Below are 25,038 nucleotides of genomic sequence, written 5' to 3' on the forward strand. Positions count from 1 at the left end.
CAACCGGCAGTGCCCCAGCTGCTCTGCCCCAGGGTCCACAACAAAAGCCTGGTCTGCTGGGGGGGGCACACTAGCTGCGCCCCCCCCCCCCCCAGCAGACCAGGGACACAGGGAGCAAAGCGGCAGCGGGGGGGGGGGGTGCCTTGCCTCTGAGGCTTTGCTCTGGCACCGGACCGCTTTGCTCCTGGTGCCCCTGGTTTTCTGGAGACGGTCTCCAGCAGACCAGGGACATCGCGAGCGAACCCGCAGCAGCGGCGGGGTCCCCGGCTTCTGAGGCTTTGCTCTGGCAAAGCCTCAGAAGCGCGGGAACCCGCCGCTGCTGCGGGTTTGTTCCCGATGCCCCTGGTCTGCTGGAGACGGTCCCCAGCAGACTAGGGGCACCGGGAGCAGCTTTTCTCGCCCCGGAGCTCGAGGTGGCTGACCGCTGCCTGTGAGCTCCGGGGCGAGAGAGCCCCGTTCGTAAGTGCGGATCCGACATAAGTCGGATCCGCATAAGTCGGGGACTGCCTGTATGCTCATTTAGAAAGCCCTTTAACTACAATTTAGCTATGTTTTGCTTATTTACACATTAAAACCATAATAACTTGAATATAATAATAGATTTTGAATAAGTGCTTGACAGTTTGTGTTCAATATCTGATCATTAACAGGGAATGTTAATAGATGTGATAGCCCACTAGCAAAGGAGAAACTATTCAATGATTTCTAAGGCTGTGACCTCTAAGGCTGTGATCTTGCACTCTGAGCTGTATGTAGGCTGTTTTACCAAGTGGCCTTGTAACCCACTCTATATAGCTCTGAGACTCTCGAGGGCAGAGGCAGAGAACCTTCAGCCTGTGAGCCAGCCTTGGCCCCAGCCCTCAACTTACCTTGAGCCAGCTCATGGGAAAGCTTATGGTTTCTCAGTCTGGGGTCAGGTAAAGGATGTTTCCCTCCCTTCCCCTTCTCACTTGTGTGTGGCCCCCAACCAATTTTTTTGTGGGTCAGTCGCTTCCGACCTAAAAAAGTTTCCCCAACCCCGGCTCTTTGAGGCATGCTTCGTTAGGAAGTGGGGTGCTACCATTGAGCCACCCTAGACGCTGCAAACCAGCATCTGAGATGCTGCTTACTGGTCTCTGCTGTCTATCCCCCAGTTGCTTACACTCATTGTCACAGAGTTTCACTTAGTCTGTGTGTACTGTGGGCTTTACCCTTTGGGGGTAAAGATGTTAAGAGGTGGGTAATTTGCTAATCATGTAGCTGATAGAATTTTTATCGACTACTTGAGTAGTCCATGAGGGAAGAAGCACTTAGGCTCAGCTTGCGCCAGCTCTGGGAGCTACCCCTGCTGTGGCTCTGCAGTTTAAATGTAGTAAGAGCTGGGCATGCAGGCAGCTTGGCTCCCACTACAATTAAACTGCAAATAAGCTGGAGTAGGTCCTGGACCTGGTGTGAGCTGGAACTGAGTCGGGCTGCCTGCCCAGCCAGAGCAGCCCCTGTCCACAGTGGCCCGGGCTAGCTGCAGGCAGAGGCTACTCTGACAGCAGCCCCGTCCACGGGGAGTCCCAGTGGACAAAGGCTGCTTCGTGGCAGCCTCCTCTTGCCCCTCCCTCTACCCCCCATGCTTCTGCCTCTGATCTACAGGCAGCCAAGGAGGGGGGAAATTTGAGTAGTCAACTTGACTAACTGATAAGCCTAGGTTCAATGGTTAGTCAACTACTCACTTATATCCCTATGTTGGGGATAATGTGGCAGGTAAGCAAGGAGCAGAATTTCTTAACCACAGTCACATCGCTGGTACAGCACTCAAGTTACAGAACTTTGAAAATAACAGTTTTGAGACGCACAGACTAGAGAAGAGTGCAAATCCCTTGTTGTGAGTCAATGGCTCATCAGCATTTCAAGCTGAGCAGAGTTCTCCTTTAAGTTCTTTTTATCCTTCTCTTAAGTTTGTGTGCTGCACCTGCATTTTCCCTTCAATATTGCATCCACTTGCAGGATCGTTGGAGATATACTGTATATTTATGAATGGTTTGTTTATCACGGTGGGTCAGGGATTTCATGCAAAGCTTCCCAGAGGATGGCACTGCTCTATAGAGATTTACAGCCTGAGTGATTTGCCTCCATCACCCTCCTACTGCGTTTAATTTCTGCAGGAACCAGTGGTAACTTTTTCCCACTGGAGTTGCCTACAATCCTTGGCTCACCAAAAAAAACCCCATTAATAAAATTACTATAGTATTATCCCCATCAATACTGGACTCGGTTGCAAAATCTGTCACAACGTGCTCAAACTGCGGGCTGGTTCACGCTAGATGGAATTGATTGACCCAGCTACATCATTCGGGTGTATAAAATCCTTACCCAAGTGACATAACTCAGCTGGTTTACGTCCACATGAAGACAGCTCTTAGGCCAATAGAAGAATTCTTCTGTTGACCTAGCTACCATCGCTCAGGGAGGTGGATTTACTAGAGTGATGAGAGAACCCTTCCTATCCCTGCAGCAAGTGTCTGCAGAGAAGAGCTACTGTAAATGCAGGCCCAGCCTGAGAATCTCCAAATCCACCCGGCACACATCCCAGCCTCCTACGGCCTTGTGTAGAAAGACCGTTGTTCCATGGGATGGCCCAGTAGTTGAGAATCATTCAAAGCTGACAGTTCTGCATCTCTATCCGTGTGGTAATCCTTCAGTGATGTATCAAGGTGAGATTAAGAATACTCTGAACAAATTTTTTTCTAATATTTAATAGAGGAAAACAGAAATTATGGTATTCTTTCTTTAAACAGAATGCAAAATGTCAGCAACTGACATTTTCTATTTTTTTTTCTACTAGAAAATTCACTTAAGACTAAAAATACCTTTTAAAAAAAAGATTTCCAAGATCTGTACATGTAATGTATAAGGGCTTGAAAGCTATTGATAAATGTTTTCCACTGATTTGTTTTGAAAATATATTCTTAGACAAGAACAACTACAAGCAATTACTGGGAGCCCTGGATTACTCGTTTCTGTGTGCTTATGCAGTTGGAATGTATTTGAGGTAATTTGTTTCTTTTTTCTCCCCCCATACTACTTGAACTATTAATTCAGACAGCTGCATCACTTCTAATTTGTTATCCTTCTCTTTTGGGAAGCTTCTGATGAGTAATCACTAAAGATAAGGGAGCAGAAACTTGGATTGTTACATTCACTTCAAGCCCTGTGAAAAATGTATCTATCCTGAGACTCTTACAGAAATTCATAGGAAGGATCCGTATTCCCTTGAACAGAAATGTATCACAGGTGACAGTCTAGTCTAGCCCATATACATCAATGAGTATTCCTGGATCTGGTAGACATACACATACCCTAGCTCTAGTGATTAAAAGGAGCAGGGTGACTGTGGTGATATCAGTTAGCCACCTGAGTACATAGTGGGCTTGTTCCCTGAATATAATCCTCTCCGAGGTCCTGAGGCACAGTCCTGCTCTACTATGTTCATGCTTCTGTTTTTAGAGCACTATCTCAAGCAGGGCTAGTGCATGCTTGAGCTAGGAATTACACTTCCCAGCTGCTGTGTGGATACTCCCACTGTGACACTAACAGTTGTGTTGAAAGCAATTCCCATTATGCCCACAGTAAAACCATTCTATTTATTATTTCCATATCAGCATTTGTCATATGATGAACCCAATACTTCTTATTATTTAATTGAATCACATTTTACAAATTGCTCAATTTTAATTATAATTTCTGTTGAAACTTCCAGGGGGAAACCCTAATAGATGTAGAAATTTAACATTCTGTATTTGGGATGAAAGTTTGTATGAAATGTTTCACAATGTTTCTTTTAAATATTTTACTCCCTTTACTTCTGTACATTTGCAGTGGTATAATAGGAGAGCGACTGCCTATCCGGTATTATCTAACAGCTGGAATGCTTGCCAGTGGACTCTTCACTGCAATGTTTGGGTTGGGCTATTTCTATAATATACATAACCTGTGGTTCTACATGATAGCACAGGTGAGCAGTCTGTTGTTAGTTTCCTTAGTGGCATTGTCTTTCCACGTTTATTTATTTATTTTCAGGTGTCATTAACATGTAATGGTTACATTGCTGAAAACAAGACAGAATTGCATTTAAAACAGGATGGAATGAAAGAGTTTGCATGCACTAGCATCTCAAGAAATGCATAGTCTTAAAAATGAAGATCTGTTTTAAATGAAATATTTTTTTAAAAGCCCTTGCACTGATTAAAATCCCAGATCATGAATGTGTCTAAACCTAAACTTGAATAATTCTATACCTTTGAAAACAAATACATTTACATTTATTTACCTGTCTGCTATGACCTGAATGCAGGGTACTGGCTTTCTCTGAGTGGTTTCCTGAACTGGTGAAAGTATTTGAGATCACCAACTGTTGCAACAAAAACCCAAGGAGTGGAAATTCTCAGAAATCCTGTGGGTCTGATCCAAAGCCCATTGAAATCAATGGAAAAATGTTGCATTGATGTCAATGGACTTTGGATCAAATCTTAAGTGAAAGGGCTTGTGCTCTTGACTCATTTAGGGTATGCCTACACTTCAAGTGGGAGATACAATTCCCAGATCAAGTAGACATACCCACACTATCTCAGCTAGCATGTAAAAATTATCTGTAACTAGCAGGGTGAGCTACGAAAGAGCCTTGCTTCCCTGAAGTATTCATCAGTCTGAGACCAAAGACACACATTCAGGGGAGTGATCCGCTCACATCACTTTCTCTTCCACTGCTATAGAGCAGACCCGCCAACAGGAGGGCATAAGAGGTCCCAGCAATTCTTAAGGGCCTGGGGCTTCCGGCCACTGCTGCTACTATTATGTCCATAGTGTGCCCTGGGCCCTTTAAATTGCTGCTGGAGCACTGCATTGCACGCTCCAGGGGACTCTAAGGCTATGTCTAAACTACATCCCTCTTTTGAAAGAGGGATGTAAATTAGACAGATCGAAATTGCAAATTAAGCTGGGATTTGAATTTCCCGCGCTTTGTTTGCATAATGGCGGCCGTGCAGTCTTTCAAAAAGGCTATTTCGAAAGTGAAACTGCCATCTAGAGGGGGTTCTTTCAGGGGGAAAAAACCCTTTTTCGAAAGATCCTGTACTCATTTTCTTTGAAAGAGGGATGTAGTTTGGACATACCCTAAGGGCTGTGTGAACAATGGCGCAGTGTGCTCCAGGCAGTGTGGAGGGCCAGCTACCCTTGCCCCGCCCCTTCTGCCCAAAGCCTCACCCCTTCTGGGACTGAGATCAGGAGCTCAGTTTGTTCAGGTACGCGCTATAAAAAGCTTTGAAATCCTTGGATAAAACACGATGTGCATATATTACTTTGCTTTTGCTGAAGAATGAAGGTATTAGTGTGGGGGGAGGGGAATATTAATCTAATATTAATTATAATGTTACTTTTTAAGTGCTAATGTAGGCTTATTCTTGTGCAGTTTAGCTTCTAAGGAAGCACTTAACATGAATTGTGTAGGAAATTTCATATTCATAAAGTGTTTTGAAATATGATTTCAGATAGCTAATGGGTTGGTGCAAACCACTGGCTGGCCCAGTGTTGTTACCTGCATTGGCAACTGGTTTGGAAAAGGAAGGTAAAATATTTAAAGTACTGGGACTACATGTGGGTGGTTTTAGGGCCTTATTACAAAACCTGGCGAAGCTAGTGTCAGAACTCCCATTTGAGCTAGGTGATTTTTAAATTAAGTCTTTTAGGGAAGAGCCTTTAAAAATAAGTAAATTACTTGTCTGTCATTCATAGACAGTGTGCGACTCTTGTATTTGGGGAGGCTGGGTGGGAGCACGGGAAGCAACCTAGAAGTGTGTGGGGGGGAATACTGGGGCTCATATCATGGCCCTTCACCACCAGGAGGGCGCAACCCTAGTCAGTCTCTTCTGCTCCTCTCCACCCCCCCACCTACTCACTTCTGCTTGCCCCCTCCTGCTTTAACGGTGAGTAATGGGGTAGCGAGGGCACAGAGGAGAGAGTAGCAGGTGGGCAGGGCCTTTGGAAGAGGCAGAGCAGGAGCGGAGCCTCCAGGAAAGCAGGTGCAGTGGGGGTGAGCCACAGGGGAAGAAGCCAAGTGAGGGCAGGGCTTCAGGGCAAAGCGCAGGCTGAGTCCACACAGGGCCATGATCTGGGCGTCAGTGGAAGACACTCCCACACTTCTTGGTTCTCAGGAGCTTCCAGCAGCAGCACTCCAAAGCCATTGGGCTGGTGCACCCCCAAAAGAATGTGTGCCCCATTTGGCATTTCTTGCTCCATATGCGGAGGCTTAGCCCCCCAAGCCTCTTATACCTGCTGCCCATGTTGTTGTAGCAAGTAACTTGTTAATATTGTTTATGAGTAGAATAACTAACACTGGCATCCTTTTGATTGCAGGAGAGGTTTGATCATGGGAATCTGGAATTCTCACACTTCAGTAGGAAATATCTTGGGATCATTAATTGCTGGTTACTGGGTATCTACCTGCTGGGGTCTGTCTTTTGTGGTGCCTGGTATTATCATTGCTTGCCTGGGGATCGTTTGTTTTCTGTTTCTTGTTGAACGTAAGTATATATTTCCTTATTTTTATTTATAAAAATAATGTAACTGTCCATCCTATGCTAGAAATCCCCTGTTCACAATGCAAAATACCTATGCAGGGCTGCTGGTACCTAAATAAATATCTGCCAGATATGGGTCATATCCTTCCCAGGAGCTTACATGGAGAAAAAGATGGCGTGTTCAGACGGTCAAGGTCTGGTATGCTAATGGAGAAGTTGCAAAGTCCTAATCTGATCCCCTGCATCTCTCTTATATATAACTTAAGGGTCTTCACTGATCACAACTGTGGCCTGGAAGAAAGGCAAGCTCTTATTTAAAGCACCTCAAACCATTTAGGACTTTACAGACTAAAGCCAAGTCCTTGAATTCCCCTCTGAAACTCATTGGGAGCCAGTGCAAATCATGGAGCCCCCTGGTGTAATGTGCTCCTTGCTAGGACTTCTATTTTAAGCTGGCCATAGCATCCTGCATTATTCTTGTTTCCGAGTGGTCTTAAGATACAACACCATGTGGAGTGATTGTAGCAACATGATTTCGAGGTGACAAAGGCATGATCTATCCTACTAGAATGTATTTGTCTCCTTCACCTCAAACTATATCACCTTGATCTTGTATCTTGACTTCAGTAAGTCGTCTTGGGAAGCAAGGGTCAGATTCTGTGTATGGATGGGAGAATTGGGGTATTCCTAGTCTGATAATATGTGACCTGTTCACTGGACTTCATACGCATGTGTCAGGCTGAAAATGACTTAACTGTGCTCTTTGTCTATGGCCTGAATATTAAAGAAAAGAAACAAAAACTCTATCTGTAGGTCAAAATGAGCGTGGGTATTTTTTCATTTGGGCCTAAATTATACAAGACAGTTTTGCTATTTTAACCATAATTAAAGCAGTAAGAATGCATGCAGCATGAAGGCAATTATATCAGTATAGAATTATTTATATAAAAGCTTATGCCAGCTCAGGGGACAAAATAAACTCTACCAATATAAGGCATCTGTACACCAGTTTACTGCATCTGTGCTAAGGCTTATACCAGTATTGCTAAATCAGTACAAAATTATATCTCTGTCAGGCATAGTTATATTGTTATAGCAACTTTTCCAAGCCTGTAGACCAGGCTTTAATATCAGCAGGATTGTAGGAGAATAATTCCTTATGTTTGATTAACTGGTGTGGTGTTGTATTTCAGACCCTAAAGATATAAGTTGTGCTTGCGAAACATCCAATGTAAGTGAGCATGTTTCTGTTTTGATTTCTCCTTTTCAATATAATATTCATGTCTGTTTCATGTTACTTTTATTTTTTAAGTAGATCTATAGGGCATTATTTTGTAGTTGTAGTATGAAACTAGCCATCTGGTATACATTTGAACAATATGGGGCTGTAATTCATATTAGGGGAATGAATAGTGCTTGGTCGTAGGACCAGTAATAATGTAATGTGTTGTTTTTTTAGCTGAATTAGAGTATTCATGTAGTTTGCTGCAAGGGAGATAAAAATGGTGTTTGTTTTTTGTTTTTTTTTAAATAAAACTGGATGTTTAAATTTTGATTAAATTAGCGTACTTTTTTTTCTTTTTGAAAATCAGTTTAAAATTAACTCTGAATTTAACACAAAATATGTGAAGACCTAAAATTATTATTATCTCTTCAAAGGTTTAAATATATAATAAATATGCTGAATACATGAGCCTCTGTCAAATACTTTAATTCAAAGTTTGCTTTTCTGCATAAAAAATTTGGGAGGAAATGTCTAGTTTTTGTGGCCAAGCTTCATAAATATGGCACAGTAGGTCATGTACATATATTAAGATCTTGTTTTGTTTAATATAAATAAATGTTGTTTGCTGTTTTGTGTGTTAAATTCCAGTTACCAACCTTATGCAGCTTGACAAAAAGCAAAATGTGAATTATCCAGTAAATAAGCAATATACCATTCACCATTTTCTATTCCACTAAAAATATACAATTAAAACTATTTAATTGTTTAAATAAAAGTGTATAGTTGTGTCTTCCTTGGTAGCAAAAAGATGTACCAAATCAGATGTAGTGTAAAGGCTTTTTTAAGTGTAAAACATGGTGTTTTAATAGTTATATCAACTAAAGACAATGTACCTTTCTTTAGAGAATAACCAAAGTGTAAATAGAAAAGTTGATTTAAAATCTGTTCCTTAAATCAAGGCTTTCCAATTAGTTAGATCAATCCATGCTTTTGCTGGCACTAAAGTAGTGCATGTCAAGGGAAACCGTGACACGTGTTCACTTTTTGATTACTGGCAATCCAGCACTTGGGAAGTACTTGTATCTAATTCTACTAACATTTTCTAATATTTTGAAAATGTGCGCCTGGCGGATGCAGGAAAATACCATCACTTTTGAACCTTGGCACTTTGGGAACCTAGTGTCTGACTGTGTACATTGGTGGGGTGAGGGTTATGCTTTAACTTTGGTTTAACTATTGTAAACAAAATAAGTTATGGCTATAATGTGTAACCTTTGGTTTGTATTGCTGAGCACTTGCACAAGTAACCCTCACTTACTTCTGTTAGGCTACAATAAGGGCATATTTTCACTAAATGCCACAGCTCCAGACACTTTAGTACAGAGATGGAAGGGGTTCTTTATTGCTGTGATAAAATCCACTTCTCTGAGAGGCAGTAGCATATGTGTTCAAACGAGGACTTCAGGGGGTGCAGGAGCACCCCTTAGCTTGAAGCTGTTCACAGTTTGGTTCATATCTCTTAGCTCAATGTCCCATAGAAGATTTTAAACAGAAGTCAGGAGTGCTGGAACGTTTTTTATAGTGGGATGCTAAATTGAGGGAAATATTCTTCAAACCAAGCCACCTGAAGGAACAGTTTGAGGGGGAAAGAAGAGAGAGATCGCCACAAGGGGATCCTCATATAGATATATTTTCCTCTGGCCCCAGATTTAACTAGGATAAGGAATCATTTGGGCCTATATCATTCACCTCAATGATATCCTTTGACAATGAGTCCTGAGACATTGAAAGAAAATGTCTTGTCTCTGTTTTGAATATATTGACTGTCTTAATTTTTCATGCCCTCTCATTCTTGTATGGTAACTTAGGGTAAAATGGTCTTCTCTGCAGCATTTATTATTTCTTGTAAATCTCTTTCTTTTTCTCTTACTGTTACCTCCAAAGGACATCACCTTTAATCTTTTCAGTCTCTCCGATACAAAGTTTCTGATCATTTTAAATGCCAGTCTCAATCTGCTTTTTGCTTTATTACTAAAATGAGGTGACTAAAATCTGAAAATATTGTAGTTTCTATATTTTCTATTTAATTCTTACTGGATTGAAGTTACATGTATCATAGACAATTCGAGTTAGATTGTTCAGTATTTATTTGCTATCTATTGAGAAACATCCTGGTGAGTGTTTCAATCACTTCGTGAAGTGGCTGGAAAGAAAAAAATAGATCTCTGCATTTGCCACTAAGATTTTCTGAGTTAAATTTATTCCATTCACTTCCTGGACAGCATTGTTAAAGAGCTCTGCACAGCGTCTTGCTTTTCTGCCTTACCAAAGCTGAGATATGAAAGAAAAAATGACTTTCAACTATATCAGTCTTCATGTTGTTTAGCCAAAAAAAAAGGCAATTTGTGGATTTATTTTCTTGCAGCCACCCCCCAAAAGCATTATGTCATTGACTTAATCTTCTCAGAAACATTAGCAAGATAATTGCCCCAGACCCAGACTCATTGTGTGATGCATTTGACCTACTGTTTCCATGGAAACCTTGCTATCTGGAGTGCAAAGCATTATTCCCTCCCACAGATTCTTGTTTGCAATACCATAGGAGGTTTTAAACACCTTTATCTCCTAGACTTTTCTCAAAAATAGCTACAGAATGTAAAATTTGCCAAGAGTTCAGCAAATCTTATAGTCTCGCATGATATTTGAATGTGGGAATACCTCAAATTTTAACATTTGAGTTCCACAAAGTATGGAGTATCCTCGATTCCTGTTGACTTCAATGCACTCTTCTTCTGCATTCACCACAGGTTTAATTTGTAGAAGTTAAACCAATTAATATAATATTGATTTAACAAATCTGGTTGCTGAAGTACAGATGTATAACAACTGTAAGGATACATCTATGGTATTAGGACAATAAAACTGACAGTTCATCACTGGAAACAAAAACCTCAGCCTTGGTAGACTAGCTGCAGTATTTTGTGGGAAGGCATACAATTCTAGCTGTTCATTTGTTTTCAGTCCTTCGGAGAAGCAAATTCCCATGGGGCATTCATCCTCTTGATAATTTCTAAAACATATTTGTAAATAATAATTGAAGAGTACATTTGAATCTAAATAGAGCAGAAACAATGTTCTAATCACAGATGAAGCATTACAAACTTGTAAGTTACCACAAAGAGTAGTTCCTCACAGAGGCTAAATCTAAGGCATCATCTATGATCTGGTCTCGTAATTTTTTTTTCGTGTCCTTGATTATTTGAAATGTTACAGGGTGCCTAGTTCCCTCCATACTTTCAAGTGAATAAACATAGACTGCAGTTAAGTACTTTGGCCATTTTAGTGTGGTTTGTGTACTTGTGAATCTGAAACTTTCTTTCAAAACATTTCAGTCTGGTATAAATACCAGAAGTGGAGTCTTTGTCTAAGCTTTCCACAGAAATCTACTTTCCACAAAAGCAGTAATTCAAGCAGTCTATGCAATCTGCAATAAAGGACACTAGCAAGCAGGTTTATGGCATCTGTATTAGGGAAAGAAATGCAAAGCATTATCTTTCATTCACTGCTCTTGCCACATAGCATGTAAACCCAGCTGACCAAAACATAAGTGTGTTGCAATACTTTTGTTCTAAGGACTCTTTTTAAAGATAACTTTCTCTTTCTGCAGAAATATCAGTTGTTATAAAAATTTTGTGGTAAAGTTCTTCACATATCTGGAAAACTCTATATTTTTCAAATTCTTATTTCTCTCCAGAAGATAAAGCATAAATATTTCATATGCAGCCTCTCAGTCTATTCGTCATCTCCAGACATTTCCTCATTATCAGAGTATATTGCATTTAAATAGTGAAATGAAAAAAAGGTCTTGCACTTCTTCTTTTCTTCGCCCTTAGATAAAGATATAGCTGGCCTTTCCTCAGATAATGGATATTCTTTCTGCTAGATTGGAGTGGATAGTAATTTTCTTGGGGGGACAGAGGGACTCCATGAATTTTGGTATGTCATCACAGGTCACACATTTCTGCTATATTAAAGGAGGGGTGTAGTGTCTGGGAGGGGGAATGGGTGCACGAGAGAGCTATGGGCAGGTGATTGGGGTGCAGGAGGGAGTACAGGGTGCAGGGTCTGGAAGGAAATTTGGGTGCAGGAAGGGCTTCTAGGGCACGGGGCTAGGGTGTGGGATGGATGGAGTGTGAGGTGCAGGCTATGGCCAGTAGGTGCTTACCAGAAGTGGCTTCTGGCTAGTAGCATAGCAGAGTGCTTAGGCAGGCTACCTGCCTGCTGTGGCCCCATGATACTCCAAAAACTGGCCGTCTGCTGCTGGCATGTTACTGCACATCCATTGAGGGGAGGGAGAGAGTGGGTTCGTGTGCTGCCCATGCCCACAAACCCTACCCCCACAACTCCCACTGGCTGATTTGTGGCTGGAGGGAGCTGTGAAGATAGTGCTGGGTGATAGGCCCTACCTCCACCCCCCGGCCAAGGGTGCACAGAGACACGCCCATAGCAGCTAACTGCTTCCCAGAGTGGCTTGGGGCCATGGCAGGCAGGCTGCTGTCCTGAGCGCCCTGCTGCACCTAGAATTTTTAGCGGTCCAAAGAGTCGTGGTGGGCCAGACAGAAATGTTAGATGGACTGGATCCAGTCCGTGGGCATAATTTTGCCCACTCCTGTGCTAAATCATTGTAATTCACTTCTCAACACAACTCTTCAGCAAGACCATTTCTAATTATTTATTTTGTGGAACCCTTGTCTATTGACTTTGAACTATTAAGGAGGATTACTTCAATCTTTGTGACTACCCTCTATCTTTTATGGATTAGACATAATTTGTCCTCACCCCACCTACATTTTCTGCACTGCAGGAAGATTGTAATGGATGAATGAACAACTAAAATATGTGTCTCTACGCTGTATCTGGAGCAGCTTTGCCTATATTTCCTTTTTAAATTAAAACTTCAGATATGGACAGGGCAGGCTTTTCTGACTAAATTTTTACGTGACATTCAGGATGTACTAAGGCACTCTACAAACAAAGGTCCCTCCCATTGCAATTTAGTACCTCACTGTGCTCCTCTAATTTTATGCCTAACTGAACACAGCCCCATGTTCTCACTACCGTGATGAATATACATTTAAGGATTATTTGAAATCTAACCAACCAGCAAATTTCATAGCAAAGGCAAATCATATGGTGACATTTTTCAAAGAATGCAATTTCAGCACACACAGATGTACAACTGAGCATGTGCATGGGTGGCTAGATTTACAAAAAATCAATTCTTTAGATGTGTTTCAGTTGTCAGACTGGAGAGCCCACAGGTGATAATAGGATCAGATCCTTTGTGTGTGGGAGGAGCACCTCAAAATCAACATGGGATCAGACCACTAGACTGAGTATTTTTATAAGAGAATGTGAGACATTTTTATCTTCAGTGGGGTTGGGAGAGGGGATAAAGGTTGTTCTTTAACAGCCTTTGAAATAAATGGATCAGTTTAGGAAGTTTAATTGTAATTGAAGTTTTGTTACAAAAATGTTACTTTTGTAGTGAAAAATATCGAAGACATTAATTAAAAATGAGCTCACAATCTGAGTTTCCCATGCTGCTTCTGTGTACAGTTTGAAATGAAACAAATATATAAGTATCTTCTCTTTCATATTTTGCAATATTCAGTGTTCCACCTGAATTTAAAATAACTAGAATGTACAATCAAACCAGAAGGTTTTTTTTCTTTTTGACTTTGTGTCTGAGATGTGATGAACAAAGATTTTTGTTATGTGAAAGTAAGGTTTAATCTTGTTTCCAACATCAATGACTTCTGTAAAGTAGGTATTTTAAAAATTGTTTTGCAGAATTCGAAGCCCTACATGAATGGCACAAATAAATTCAGAGTCCAGAAGCCAAGCTTAAACTTTAAAGAGACCAACAGACTTCAGGTAAAATGAAATGTCTTAACTTAAAATTGTATCTAAGATTTTTTTAAGTTTAGGTAGAATGTTTACAATGAAAATGGCTTTGAATCATATTCATGGGTAATCTGCTGAAGATCTGATAGGAAAAATATTTAAACTTACTGTAAAACAATGTGTTTTGGGGGAGATTTTTCAAAAGCACAAAAGGCAGCAAGGTGACCGTCCCTTATGCACATGAATGTTTTCCCCTTAATTTCTTCCCCTTAGTATGGTGTCCCCTTAGTATGTCTTCCTTTAGACTGGAGACTTTCTGCTGCTTAAAAATGACATATTTAACAACTTCTATGAACTTCTGTCCTTGCCTACAAAACTGGTTGCATCACTTCTGGGGTATACTTTGAATTGAAAATTTAATTGTAAAAGAAGGGGAGGAGCAGTGACAGAGCCATGTGAGCAAAATTCACACCAGTGATAAAGGGATGAGTTCAGACCAATAGCCTGGATCCAAAAAATCCCCAGACTTGAGACGCCTTCAGATCCTAATGCAGTTGTGGCCTGTCTCTGTAATAATTGATCCCTGAGTTTCATGTAGGGCAACAAAATTCCTGACTAGACAGTACAAGGCACAGATAGCCAAAACTGAAATACCTTTCACTCTGCATCCTTTTGTTTACTAAATACACTGTGTATGATTTATTAGAAGGGACTGTATTTGGCTATCCATTTATAGGACTTTGAGTTCTGCAAAATAAATTTTAAAACACTTATTTTACAGAAGTCACTGATGTAGAAGAGAAGCCAATTCCCCCCATCATATTAAGGGACAACATATCGGCTATGTCTACACTGGCATGATTTTCCAAAAATGCTTTTAACGGAAAAGTTTTCCGTTAAAAGCATTTTCGGAAAAGCGCGTCTAGATTGGCAGGATGCTTTTCCGCAATAGCACTTTTTGCGGAAAAGCGTCCGTGGTCAATCTAGACACGGTTTTCCGCAAAACAGCCCCGATTGCCATTTTTGCGATTGGGGCTTTTTTGCGTAAAACAGTACTGTGCTGTCTACACTGGCCCTTTTGCGCAAAAGTCTTTCAGGAAAAAGACTTTTTCCTGAACAGGAGCAGCATAGTATTTCCGGAAAAGCACTGACAATCTTACATGAGATCCTCAGTGCTTTTCCGGAAATTCAAGCGGCCAGTGTAGACAGCTGGCAAGTTTTTTCCGCAAAATCATCTGATTTTGCGGAAAAACTTGCCAGTCTAGACACAGCCAGCTGGTTTTGTTTCTTTGATGTTATCCAAAGCCCATTAATGTCTATGAAAGTCTCTCCACTGACTTCCAAGAACTCCAGATCAAGCAGCAATTTAACATGTTACTCCTTTCATTCTATGGGCTGAATTGAACCTGGTAGGCAGAGCCTGTAATAAGGTGTGGTATGCAGTTCAACCACTCCTGGGGAACAGAATGGCTTCTGGAGCTCCCTGGGGCTGGAGGGGGAGAGGGAATAGTAATTTGCTACCCCTACTAAGATGCTGGATAGACTCCATCACATGGCTAACAAGCTCTCCTGGTTGGCAGGGTGGAGAAACAAAGGTATGATTCTGCATACTCCACTTCTGTCTTGTTGCTTGTAGAGAAAGCTTGTTGAGGGCAGGAACTATGATTCTGGATGTCCCTTACATAGACCACCCATGGGATGCAGAGTCTGTATTCCCTCCTGGACTGTCCCTACTGATAAGCAAAACACACAGCCATCTAGGGCACCATGAAATTTGGGAAACCAAATTGCCCCACAATTTATGGTGCCCTATGCATCTGTGTGCTACATATTGGCTCTGGCCGCACCTTCCCTCCCCAACCAGAGCCATCCCATCCATAAGATGAATTGGGGAGGCTGGTCCCAGGCCCTGCACTTTTGGGGGCCCCATGACAGCTGCACCAACTGTTCTATGGGCAGGAGGGACCCGGAGGATTATGGTGGTCTGGCTCCTCTGTTCCATGCCTCTCTCCCAGCTCTGCTCCTGCACCATTGCAGTAGATGGGATCTGGTCTGGAAGAATTTGCAACCCTATTCCCCACAGCTTCAGGTCCCCCTCTCCTGTGCCACTGCTGGGCTGCTTAGGGGGCTATAAGCACCAATAGGAACGTCCCTGGCTCCCTCCCTCTACTGTGCAGGGGATGGTCACAGTTTAGCTCTGAGATTGTTTGTCTGATTTTCTGTTAAGTAGTTAGTTAGGTATGTGCATAATATGTAACCTTTTGAGTTTTTGCTGGACTTCCTCATGGAGACTGAACACTCTGGATTGGAATAAATCTCTTCCTACCTTCCATGCTGAGACAGGAACAGAGTTCTTTTCTTTCTCCCATTGTACATACTTATTTGCTGAACTTTGCAGTCCCTTTGTTTGCAAAAACAATCCTTCTGAAAATGCGAAATGAGTGTGATCTAACCTAGATAACAAAGACAAGCTAAAAATACCATTCATGATACTGAACAATGTAAAACTTAATTTCCTTGACAAAGGACAGCTCTGAACATCACTCGGGCACTGTTTTTAAAGGTTTTCTACAGGTGGTAGGTGGTTTTTGGTTGCATGCTTGTCACATAGATATTTTTTTAAATGAAAATGGTCTTTTAATTCTTTGTGGGGGAGAAACATACCAAAAAGCTAGCCCTGGACAAGTAGTGCCAAATATTCTGAGGTTACTGATTCTTAAACAAACTGCTTCCATTATGTTTGCTCTCGAGAGGCCAATGAGTTTACTTGCAGGAATAGTCATGGAAACAAAAAAGAATCTTAATCTATTAGAGATAATTGACAGAAGCAAACTTTACATTTGTAAATATGAATATTGGTATTCACACTAGAAACTGGATTCTGGATTTGTCCTTTCAGAGAACAGAAATATTTCTTGTGTCCAAATTAAAACACAAATCTTTTTCATTTCAAAATGTTTTGAATCTAGCACTCTTGTTTTCACATTTTTTTTCCTGGGGTAAAAATTGAAAGTTGTTGATCAGAACTGATTTTCCCCCTGCCCTCCCCATCCCAAATTCAGTTTCAATGGCTAACTTATAATTTTGAGTAGGAAAACTTTTCCCTACACCAAACTTCAACAAGTTCTACTTATGAGTTCAAACAAAATGAACAAAACCATTCTAAACTAAGTATATTCACTGTGTATAATGAAATGCTTGAGTACAACCTACAACCCAAATGTTACTTGCCGGTATTATGCAATGAATAATTCTAAAATAATGGCAAAGAGTCTTGAATCTCATTAGCTGTTTTTGGACAATTCATAAACACAGAGTTGAAATTTGAAAATAAGCCATTGCCTATAATTTGCTCTGCTAGCTCTAATCACAGCTCTTACTAATTGGAACTCTTGTCAGCCTGTATCAAGAGGCTATAGGTTGAAGGGATAAGGAGATTTTATCCTCTCACCAAAGAGATGTTCCTTCTTGATCATGACAGAGGGACAGTGGCTGAGCAGTAGCATTGGGGCAGTTGGTGTCAAATCTGTCAGAGTTAATGTATGTTTTCTTTGCCATCTATGTTAATTGTTCATAATATTAAGAAATAACCAGGCAAAATGCTCTTCCTGTTTGCCTCTGTTCTGTTTTTGAGACCTTGCCCTTTTCTCCCTGCAGTTGAGGATATCTAATCTTGCTCTTGTAAATGTAGAATGTAATATATATACTTGGAAGTAGGAATAAGAGATCCTCCAGAATAGGGCTGTATTCCGGAGGATCGGGCCAGTCTAGACGCTTTTTTCCGGCTTTTCCCCAAGTTGGAAAAAAAGCGGCGGCCATGTTTATTTAAATCCCGCGGGGGATATTTAAATCCCCCGCGGATTTCCCTATTCCCACTTTCAAAATTAGCATGCCCCTTCCGAAGAAGGGGCCAGTGTAGACGTAGCCATAGTGTTTCTAGGTACGCAACCTGAATACCCCCAGGATACGATTACACTGCAACACTATTTCGAAATAACTAGCGCTATTCCGAAATAACTTAGTCCGCGTCTACACAGCAGGCAGTTATTTTGAAATAGTGTCAAAATACTGTCAAGCTGGAGGACTTCTTACGCAGACTCCTGTAACCCTCATTGGACGAGGAGTAAGGGAAGTCAGAGGAAGAGTGCTCTATTTCAAAATAAGTCCTGTGCAGACGCTCCCTATTTCGAAATAAGATACGCAATTGACAGAGCTCAGTTTGCGTAACTTATTTCGAGTTAAGCCCTGCGGTGTAGACACACCTCCATACATTATCTGTCATGTCAGGTTGCCCTCTAAAATTAAACAGTATTGAGTAATAATAAATCCTTCTTCACAGCTTAGGAGTGTACCACATACTGATAAAGCTGAAATGTATTTTCTCTGCCAACCTCAAATTGCTTTTTCCTTATCTAGCTATTTAACTCCAAAGTATTGATGCATATCTCCAACTGGAATTCAAAAGAGAGGTGATATGTATTGGTAACTTCCACTTCAGAATTATCATCTCTTTGCTTATTAATCCATGATCAGTATTTACTCAGACAATTCCAATCAGGCTATTATACTTACAGTTCTGCAGGGTTTACTCTGTCCTAATTCAAGCAACACTCCTGTGGAAGTCAGAAAATTGTCCTGAAAAACAGACAAAAGGGTTTTGTTCAAAGGATTTTGTGTTGGGGATTGACAGTGTAAATTGTAAATGTTAAATTAATTTATCAATGGCGTTTCAGTTATTCAAAGATTTAAAACCCCTTCATGTGTACCAGGTCATGCTTCAATTTCAATGCAGCTACACAGCTGGGATGTTGCTCCTGATCACTTTGGCAACAGTTATATTGGGTTAGTATGGGATAGCTGCTTAACAGTGGTTAGACCAGGGCAGTCTATGGGGGAAGGGAGCCATAGGGGGCAGTTGCTGTGGGGCCTGGCAATTTAAAATGGTCCAGGACTCCCAGCCGCTACCACAACAGGAGCAATAGCTGGAACCCCGGGCCCTTTAGTTTGCTGCTGGAGCCCCACGTGGCATGCTCTGCGCAGCACTGAGGGTTGGGTGGGGGAGGCTAGCCCCCGTCCTATCCTTTCTGCTCAAGGTTCCACACCTTCCAGGGGGAATCCAGGAGCCAAGGCCTTCCCCTCCCTCTCACCCAGGGCCTGTTGAAATCTGTCACCGGCCCTGGGTTAGGCCATGGATCCCCCAGACTATGGAATTCTGGGCAGGTGCAGAAAGTGGAGGGGAGGGGGAAATTAACTCTCACCTATTCCCCTTAATTGGTGCCACTGCTATTGAAGTAAGGAAAGAATCTAGTCCTTCAAAAATGCTGATATAATTCATAGGTGTGACTGCCTGAAAGAGTAAAACTGAAAACTAGAGGTGGGGAACAAAACAAACTCAAGAATCTTTTAAAACCTAAGCATATGCTGTACATACCTGAACAGTAAAAATTATCCCTACTTAAATTGATGAATGTGAAAACATGAGGGGCAACAATTGTGAAAAATCAGCTTAGTATTTAAGTAGAAGCCTAGTAACGTCATTGATATCTTCAGTATGTCAACCAAGAAGTATTTTCAACTGCAGTTAGAGAGGCCAAATTTGAATGGTGAACAGAGAGAGGTCATTGAAAAGTAGAAGAAATAAGTCAGAATTTCCGAATATCTGGTGTCCATTGAAGGCATGCTCTGATATGTTGTGGTTTTGCAATGTAGTATCTACTCCTGAATGCACACAGCCCTAAGCAATAGTGGGTTTTTTCACTTAAACACTACAATAAAAATTTCAGAATCAGTGTATCACTTTCTTCAGTACAGGAGGTTAAAAAAAAGAGTTTTAAGACACATGAATGACTTGGTAGTTTGAAACATATATATTTTAATGAATTTACTTTCTTATTGTGGTGATGGGAAACTGTATGTAGGATCCAGCGATGCAGTGTTTGCTTCCTGACAGAGAGAACTGCACAGTGCCACTGAACCAGAACATTGCAGTCAATGGGGAAAGTGGAACTAGAATGTCAGCTATAAGCTTCATCGGTGCCTTGCGAATACCTGTGAGTACATGCATTAGTCTTGTCCACTTTACTGTGACTTGGATTTTGCTCTAGAAGATTCTGGTTTATATACAGTTTAAATGAAGAATTGGATGAAGTGGTTTTCCCATTTAGGAACTGGTATTCTATTCAATTCTATTGAGTTTTGACTAGACATTGGGAATCAGAGGATCTTTCATATAAAGCAAAGATGATGTCCTATTCAGGAGGAGAGCGAATACAGAAAACAGGAACATTTGGCTCAAATAAGCAAGTTGAATAAATTAATAAGTCTCATTAGAATTTACAAAGTTCCAAAAAACTAAAGAGTGCAAGCTAAACTTGGTCTTGGATAGTTTTGAGCTATATTGCTAGCATTCACATTCCTTATATCCCAAGAGTTTGCTGACATTATTAACATACTTCATAGATAAATATTCTCCTAGTAAGAGAAATAAGGGGATCAGAGACAGCCTCAAATTGTGAGGATTGCAGGGGAAGTAGCTACAGCCTCTTCTGCAGTGGCCAGAGAACTGTCCTTTCATTGCATCTCTTTTTATGTTCTGGTACTGAATAGTCCCAAGGAGCACTGGTTGGAAAACTGTATCTAATGGAAAATGCAGTTTTCACAAAATTACTGATTTTTCTTGGGAAATTTTCATGATGGAAAATTGGAAAAAAAATTGTTGAGTCTAGGGTTGACCTGAATCAAAATATTCCCATTTATTGAATGGAATAAAAATGTTTTATGGGTCACTTCAAACTTAATCTGCTTCCAGCTGAGCTGGCATGGTGTTTCATTGGGGTTGTAATTCAAGTCTTCCTCATTCCGCTCTAAAGGTCAGGTGCCTCAGCTGAACTTAATCTCCCATGATACACTAAGGGGGGGAACCAAAGAGCATCATGGGAGATGCAGTTTTGCTGGGGAGACTGGCTCATAGAGGAAAATGGGGACATGAAGTATATGAAAGACAGTTTGGGTACGGCACTGTGGCAGCTCAGGCAGATATAGTTCAAAGTCAAACCGAAATGAAATTTTTCCAAACTGAAAATTTTTGGAACTCTTCATTCCCTGAAAAATTTAGTAATTTTGACTTTTCATCCTATTTGGGTGTTTTTTGCCTCAAATGTTGAAATATCAGAATTTCCTGCATGGACAAAAGTTCAGATTTCTGACCAGCATTAGTTCCAGTGGTTCTGTGATATCCTTATGTGGGGGGAATTCTTCATCTGGTATGAGTAGGCTAAATTGAAAGTGCATGTGCTTTTGTGTCAGATATGTTTTGGTTTTGGAGGATGGGTGTAAAGAGGAAGTCAGAAGTTGAGTTATATTATATAGCAAAGTCATATAACTTGCTATAGCACGTTACCCCGTTTTGTATGTATATTTGTCATCAAATTTGAAGTAATAGTATTCTTGTATATTATGAAACATTAAGGGTACGTCTAGACTGCAAAGCTCTTTCGGGATACCGAACATATCCCGAAATAGCTACCCCACATCCAAGGAACATGTCCGCTATTTTGAAATAATTTTTAAAATAACGGACACACTATTTCAGCATCCCTGTAAACTTAGTTCCATGAGGAATAAGGGATGTTTGAAATAGAGCTTTATTTCAAAATTTGGCGCCATGTAGATGTGCCAAATTTAAAAATAGCCTATTTCGAAATAAAATCAAATAAAATACTTTAAGTGAAAAACTAATTCAACAATTGTTAAAATATAATGGAGATTAGGTATGAGTTTCCTATTTACATCTTCTGTAAAGGCAGTGGACTTACCCTGGTGTAAACAAGCTACAAGTCCACAGAAGCCACTACAGTTGTATTTGCTTACAGTGGGATTTAATTTGGGCCAGAATCACAAATGGCATCACTTCTTCAAACATATAACTTCCATGAATAGTAGTTTCATAGGTAAGGGTTGTCCTTTCCAAAAGCTCTTAATTTTAAAACACATTTATGGCTTGTATAAAGGAATGTCTTACAGCTCAAACTTTCAGGCTGCAAGATAAAAGGAAAGAGATTTTTGTTTGCATTCAGGGTAATAGCTCTGCTCAAGGGGAAAAAAATTAAATACAACTGGAAATGACATGGGGTCAGCGTGAATGTAGGACAAGGATTTAAGACTTCCTAGAACCCAAGTGGTGGGGAAAAGAATGACATGAACAGGTTTAATTAGTAGTCAAATACACTTTAGCTCTGTCTTTATGAAAATTTGACCTTACAGAGAATTCTCAGTTAAGCTGATGGGGTAAAAAAATCCTGAGACTTGTATGATAAATAAGTACCCATTTTTCAGGGTTGAGTCCTAACTAGGCAACTTTTTGAGACCAGTTACCATACGGGCTGTTTGTATTTTTAAAGGGATAAATATAATGGAAATCTTGGACCAATTTGTCAAAGGAAAACATCCCAAGTAACAACAGCATGCACGCACATTAGTTATATAAACTCTATCGGTCCTTATTAGTGTTCTGGCTTTGGTAAGCTCAGCACAGTCAAATAGAGAGAGAAATACATAAGTAGAATACAGCAATCTGCTTTGATCACAAGCTTCATGCTTCCAGAAAGCCTCAAGAGAGAGATTCCTGAGACTGGAAAGGCTTAAGATGTCACTTGGAGACTGCTTGCATTGTGTACTTTAAGAAAAGCAAAGAAACAACAATAATTCATGTCTCAGTGCTAACTTTGTTCTTTTTTCTTGTCTCTCCTTAGGGAGTCATAGAATTCTCTCTGTGTTTATTGTTTGCTAAACTGGTCAGTTACACTTTCCTTTTCTGGCTTCCACTCTATATCACAAATGTAGGTAAGTATCTATGGGAGAAAAAGAAGTGTTTAGTTAGTGTCATGAACTATGATGAGTCTAGTCACACATGGAAAACGAACATTGTTACTTTTGTTTTAAGTTATGGTTGCCCTAGTAGAGTTGAAAGACTGCCATTTTATTATGTATGTCAACGATGTGTACTGAGAATTAAGAGATAGTGACTGCAAAAATAAGAATCTGTTTTCTCCCTGAAAACTGCAAGTCTTAATGATGTCTCTGGCTTTTTGGTACCTTACATCCTGAAGCTGCCCAAAAGATTGACATTAAATTTTTTTTTATTTTATCAGATCATCACTATCATTGCTTTTTGTATAGAGCATAGAGGAAGGCATGCTCCTTACCCAGAGAAGTTCCTATTCTTTGGGCTGTCCTCTGGCTTTTAAATCCACAGCCTCATGACCAGAAGAGACTGGTGAATGCCTTTAGGAAAGGGTATATAGGATGGACAACCACTGTGTATTTTGACAGAGCACAGTATGCCCTCCTAGTAACCAATACTTCTGAGCTAATAGGTTTGATGAAGGGAGTAGATTATCTAATACGTTTTATGTTTCTGAACAATTGAATTAGATTTATTATATGAATATTAGGGGCATTGGACATCTGACTCCTTTGGGTGCTTTTGAATTTTCCACCCTATATTGCAGTAGCACCCAGAGGCCCATTGTTCTAGGTGTTGTGCAAATACACACAAATATATGGTCCTTGTTGCATATAATTTATAATCTAGTTGCATGAATGTTCCTCTGCATGCGGGGGGTTGAAGGAGGCATTCTGCCTCCCTCTGCTCTAGCTGGAACAGCGCAGCTTTGCACTGTGCCTTACTGCAGGTTGCATTTAACCAGCACAATTTAGCGAGCCAGTTGTACCAGTCACTTAAGAGTTTCAGGGTTAGGCTCTCTCTATGGCCTTAATTTATACCAACTATGTTTCTAAAACAAAGCAGCATTGCTTATTGGTACTTCTTAGTAGCGTGATGCTCTGATTATTTTAAAGACTGTTGCTAATGAAGCCGAAAATTCTTAAGCCTTGTGTACACACACACACAAGTTGTACTGCTTTAACTCGACTGGAGTTCAAGTAGTATGAGCTGCTAACATGGACACCATTATATCTGTTTTTACAGGAATAAGTTTTACTGGTGTATATAAACCATTCTGATGTAAGGCACCTTAATACAAGTATAAGTGCCCACACTAAGCTGTACAGTTTGTAACTTGAAGGGTAAAATATTCACACCACTAGCTAACATAATTATTCTGGAGCATGCTTTACATAGGGATCCAAATAAAATGAAGATGTTTGTTATAGTTGTTAAGGGAGAGGCTATTCTAATCAGATTTATTCTACTTTTATTGTTAGAGCATCTTGATGCAAAGAGGGCTGGGGATCTTTCCACACTGTTTGATGTGGGTGGAATCTTTGGTAAGTTTAACACTCTATTTTTAATCAGACATTGTATAGAAAATCTGTAACACACATAGCTGTGTTTTACTAAGAAACTGAGGTTTGATCTTTCATCTACCAGAAAATGGCAAAAACTAGCTCCACTGGGAGCAAGATGTGGCCCTTATAGTTTAATCCTATGCCATGTGATGAGCCTTAGTAGTGAGTCTACAGGAATTAATCCACAGCCCCTTATGTGGTCCTGGTGCAAGAAAGATTGGCAGATCCAAATGTCATAGAAAGCTCTGGCTTTGTCCCTTCACCCCTTTCTTCTCCGTCACCACACCCCTACCCCAAAAATGTGTCCTGTCCTCAGCTTTGCATAGCAGAACTAGACCAGTTTTGCCGTTCCTCTGCACCCTCAATATGCCTCAGATGGGGTCTCCGTGCTAGTTCAGTTGAGGACCATGATTGGATCCACTGAAACTTCCCTCATGTCACCCAAGCGTTATGCAGATCCAATGGTCCCAAACATTGTGTGAGTGACAGAAAGGGGTTGCAGCCACTGCTCTAGCCTGACCCTGTATTTTAACTGCATCATTCCTCTCTATTCAAGCTTTGTGCAGAAGATGTGAATTTCATGCCGTGCAATTGAAAGCAAGCTAGGCAGGTATATCTTGATGTTTCAGAGACTATGAACATGGCTGCATTGCATATGATGGCATAACCCCTTTAATGTAGAAGCATGACTGTAAGGATACCACATCCCCAAACAATAGAAGCTATGTCAGCAAAAGCATTCTTCCATTGACATAAGTAGGTCTACATAGGAGGTTATTGCAGTCAGATGAGGGTTGTCTTCCATTCCAGACCAACATAGCTATGTTGACCTCTCTTAAGTGTAGGCCAAGCCCATAGCACCCAGAAAAACAGAGATTTTATTTGGCAATCTAAACACATCTTCTGCTACAAATCCAAGCCACCAGCATAGCTGACGAAAGGTGCCATTTGGTACAAACTACCAAGTGATTTGTACCTTAGGATCTTACATTTGAATGTGCATGGGATACAAGGTTCATGATAATGGTCATACTTTTCCAATCAATTATAGTC

At 40.7% G+C, this 25,038-nt stretch overlaps 1 protein-coding gene across 2 annotated transcripts in view; it reads left to right on the forward strand.

The window, feature by feature from the left end:
• The window catches only part of SLC37A1 (solute carrier family 37 member 1), a 49,770-nt gene that overhangs the window by 11,985 nt on the left and 12,747 nt on the right, over window positions 1-25,038 (forward strand). For both annotated transcript variants that reach the window (XM_006137867.5, XM_014581016.4), the window contains exons 5-13: window positions 2,944-3,022; window positions 3,850-3,985; window positions 5,517-5,593; window positions 6,382-6,548; window positions 7,739-7,776; window positions 13,624-13,707; window positions 19,596-19,727; window positions 22,428-22,518; window positions 23,902-23,964. In XM_006137867.5, the coding sequence (XP_006137929.1) occupies window positions 2,944-3,022; window positions 3,850-3,985; window positions 5,517-5,593; window positions 6,382-6,548; window positions 7,739-7,776; window positions 13,624-13,707; window positions 19,596-19,727; window positions 22,428-22,518; window positions 23,902-23,964 (867 nt within the window). The remainder of the gene's footprint in view (window positions 1-2,943; window positions 3,023-3,849; window positions 3,986-5,516; window positions 5,594-6,381; window positions 6,549-7,738; window positions 7,777-13,623; window positions 13,708-19,595; window positions 19,728-22,427; window positions 22,519-23,901; window positions 23,965-25,038) is intronic.

The sequence above is a fragment of the Pelodiscus sinensis genome, chromosome 1 (genome assembly GCF_052426305.1).
Source record: "Pelodiscus sinensis isolate ZL-2025 chromosome 1, ASM5242630v1, whole genome shotgun sequence".
Classification (NCBI taxonomy): domain Eukaryota; kingdom Metazoa; phylum Chordata; order Testudines; family Trionychidae; genus Pelodiscus; species Pelodiscus sinensis.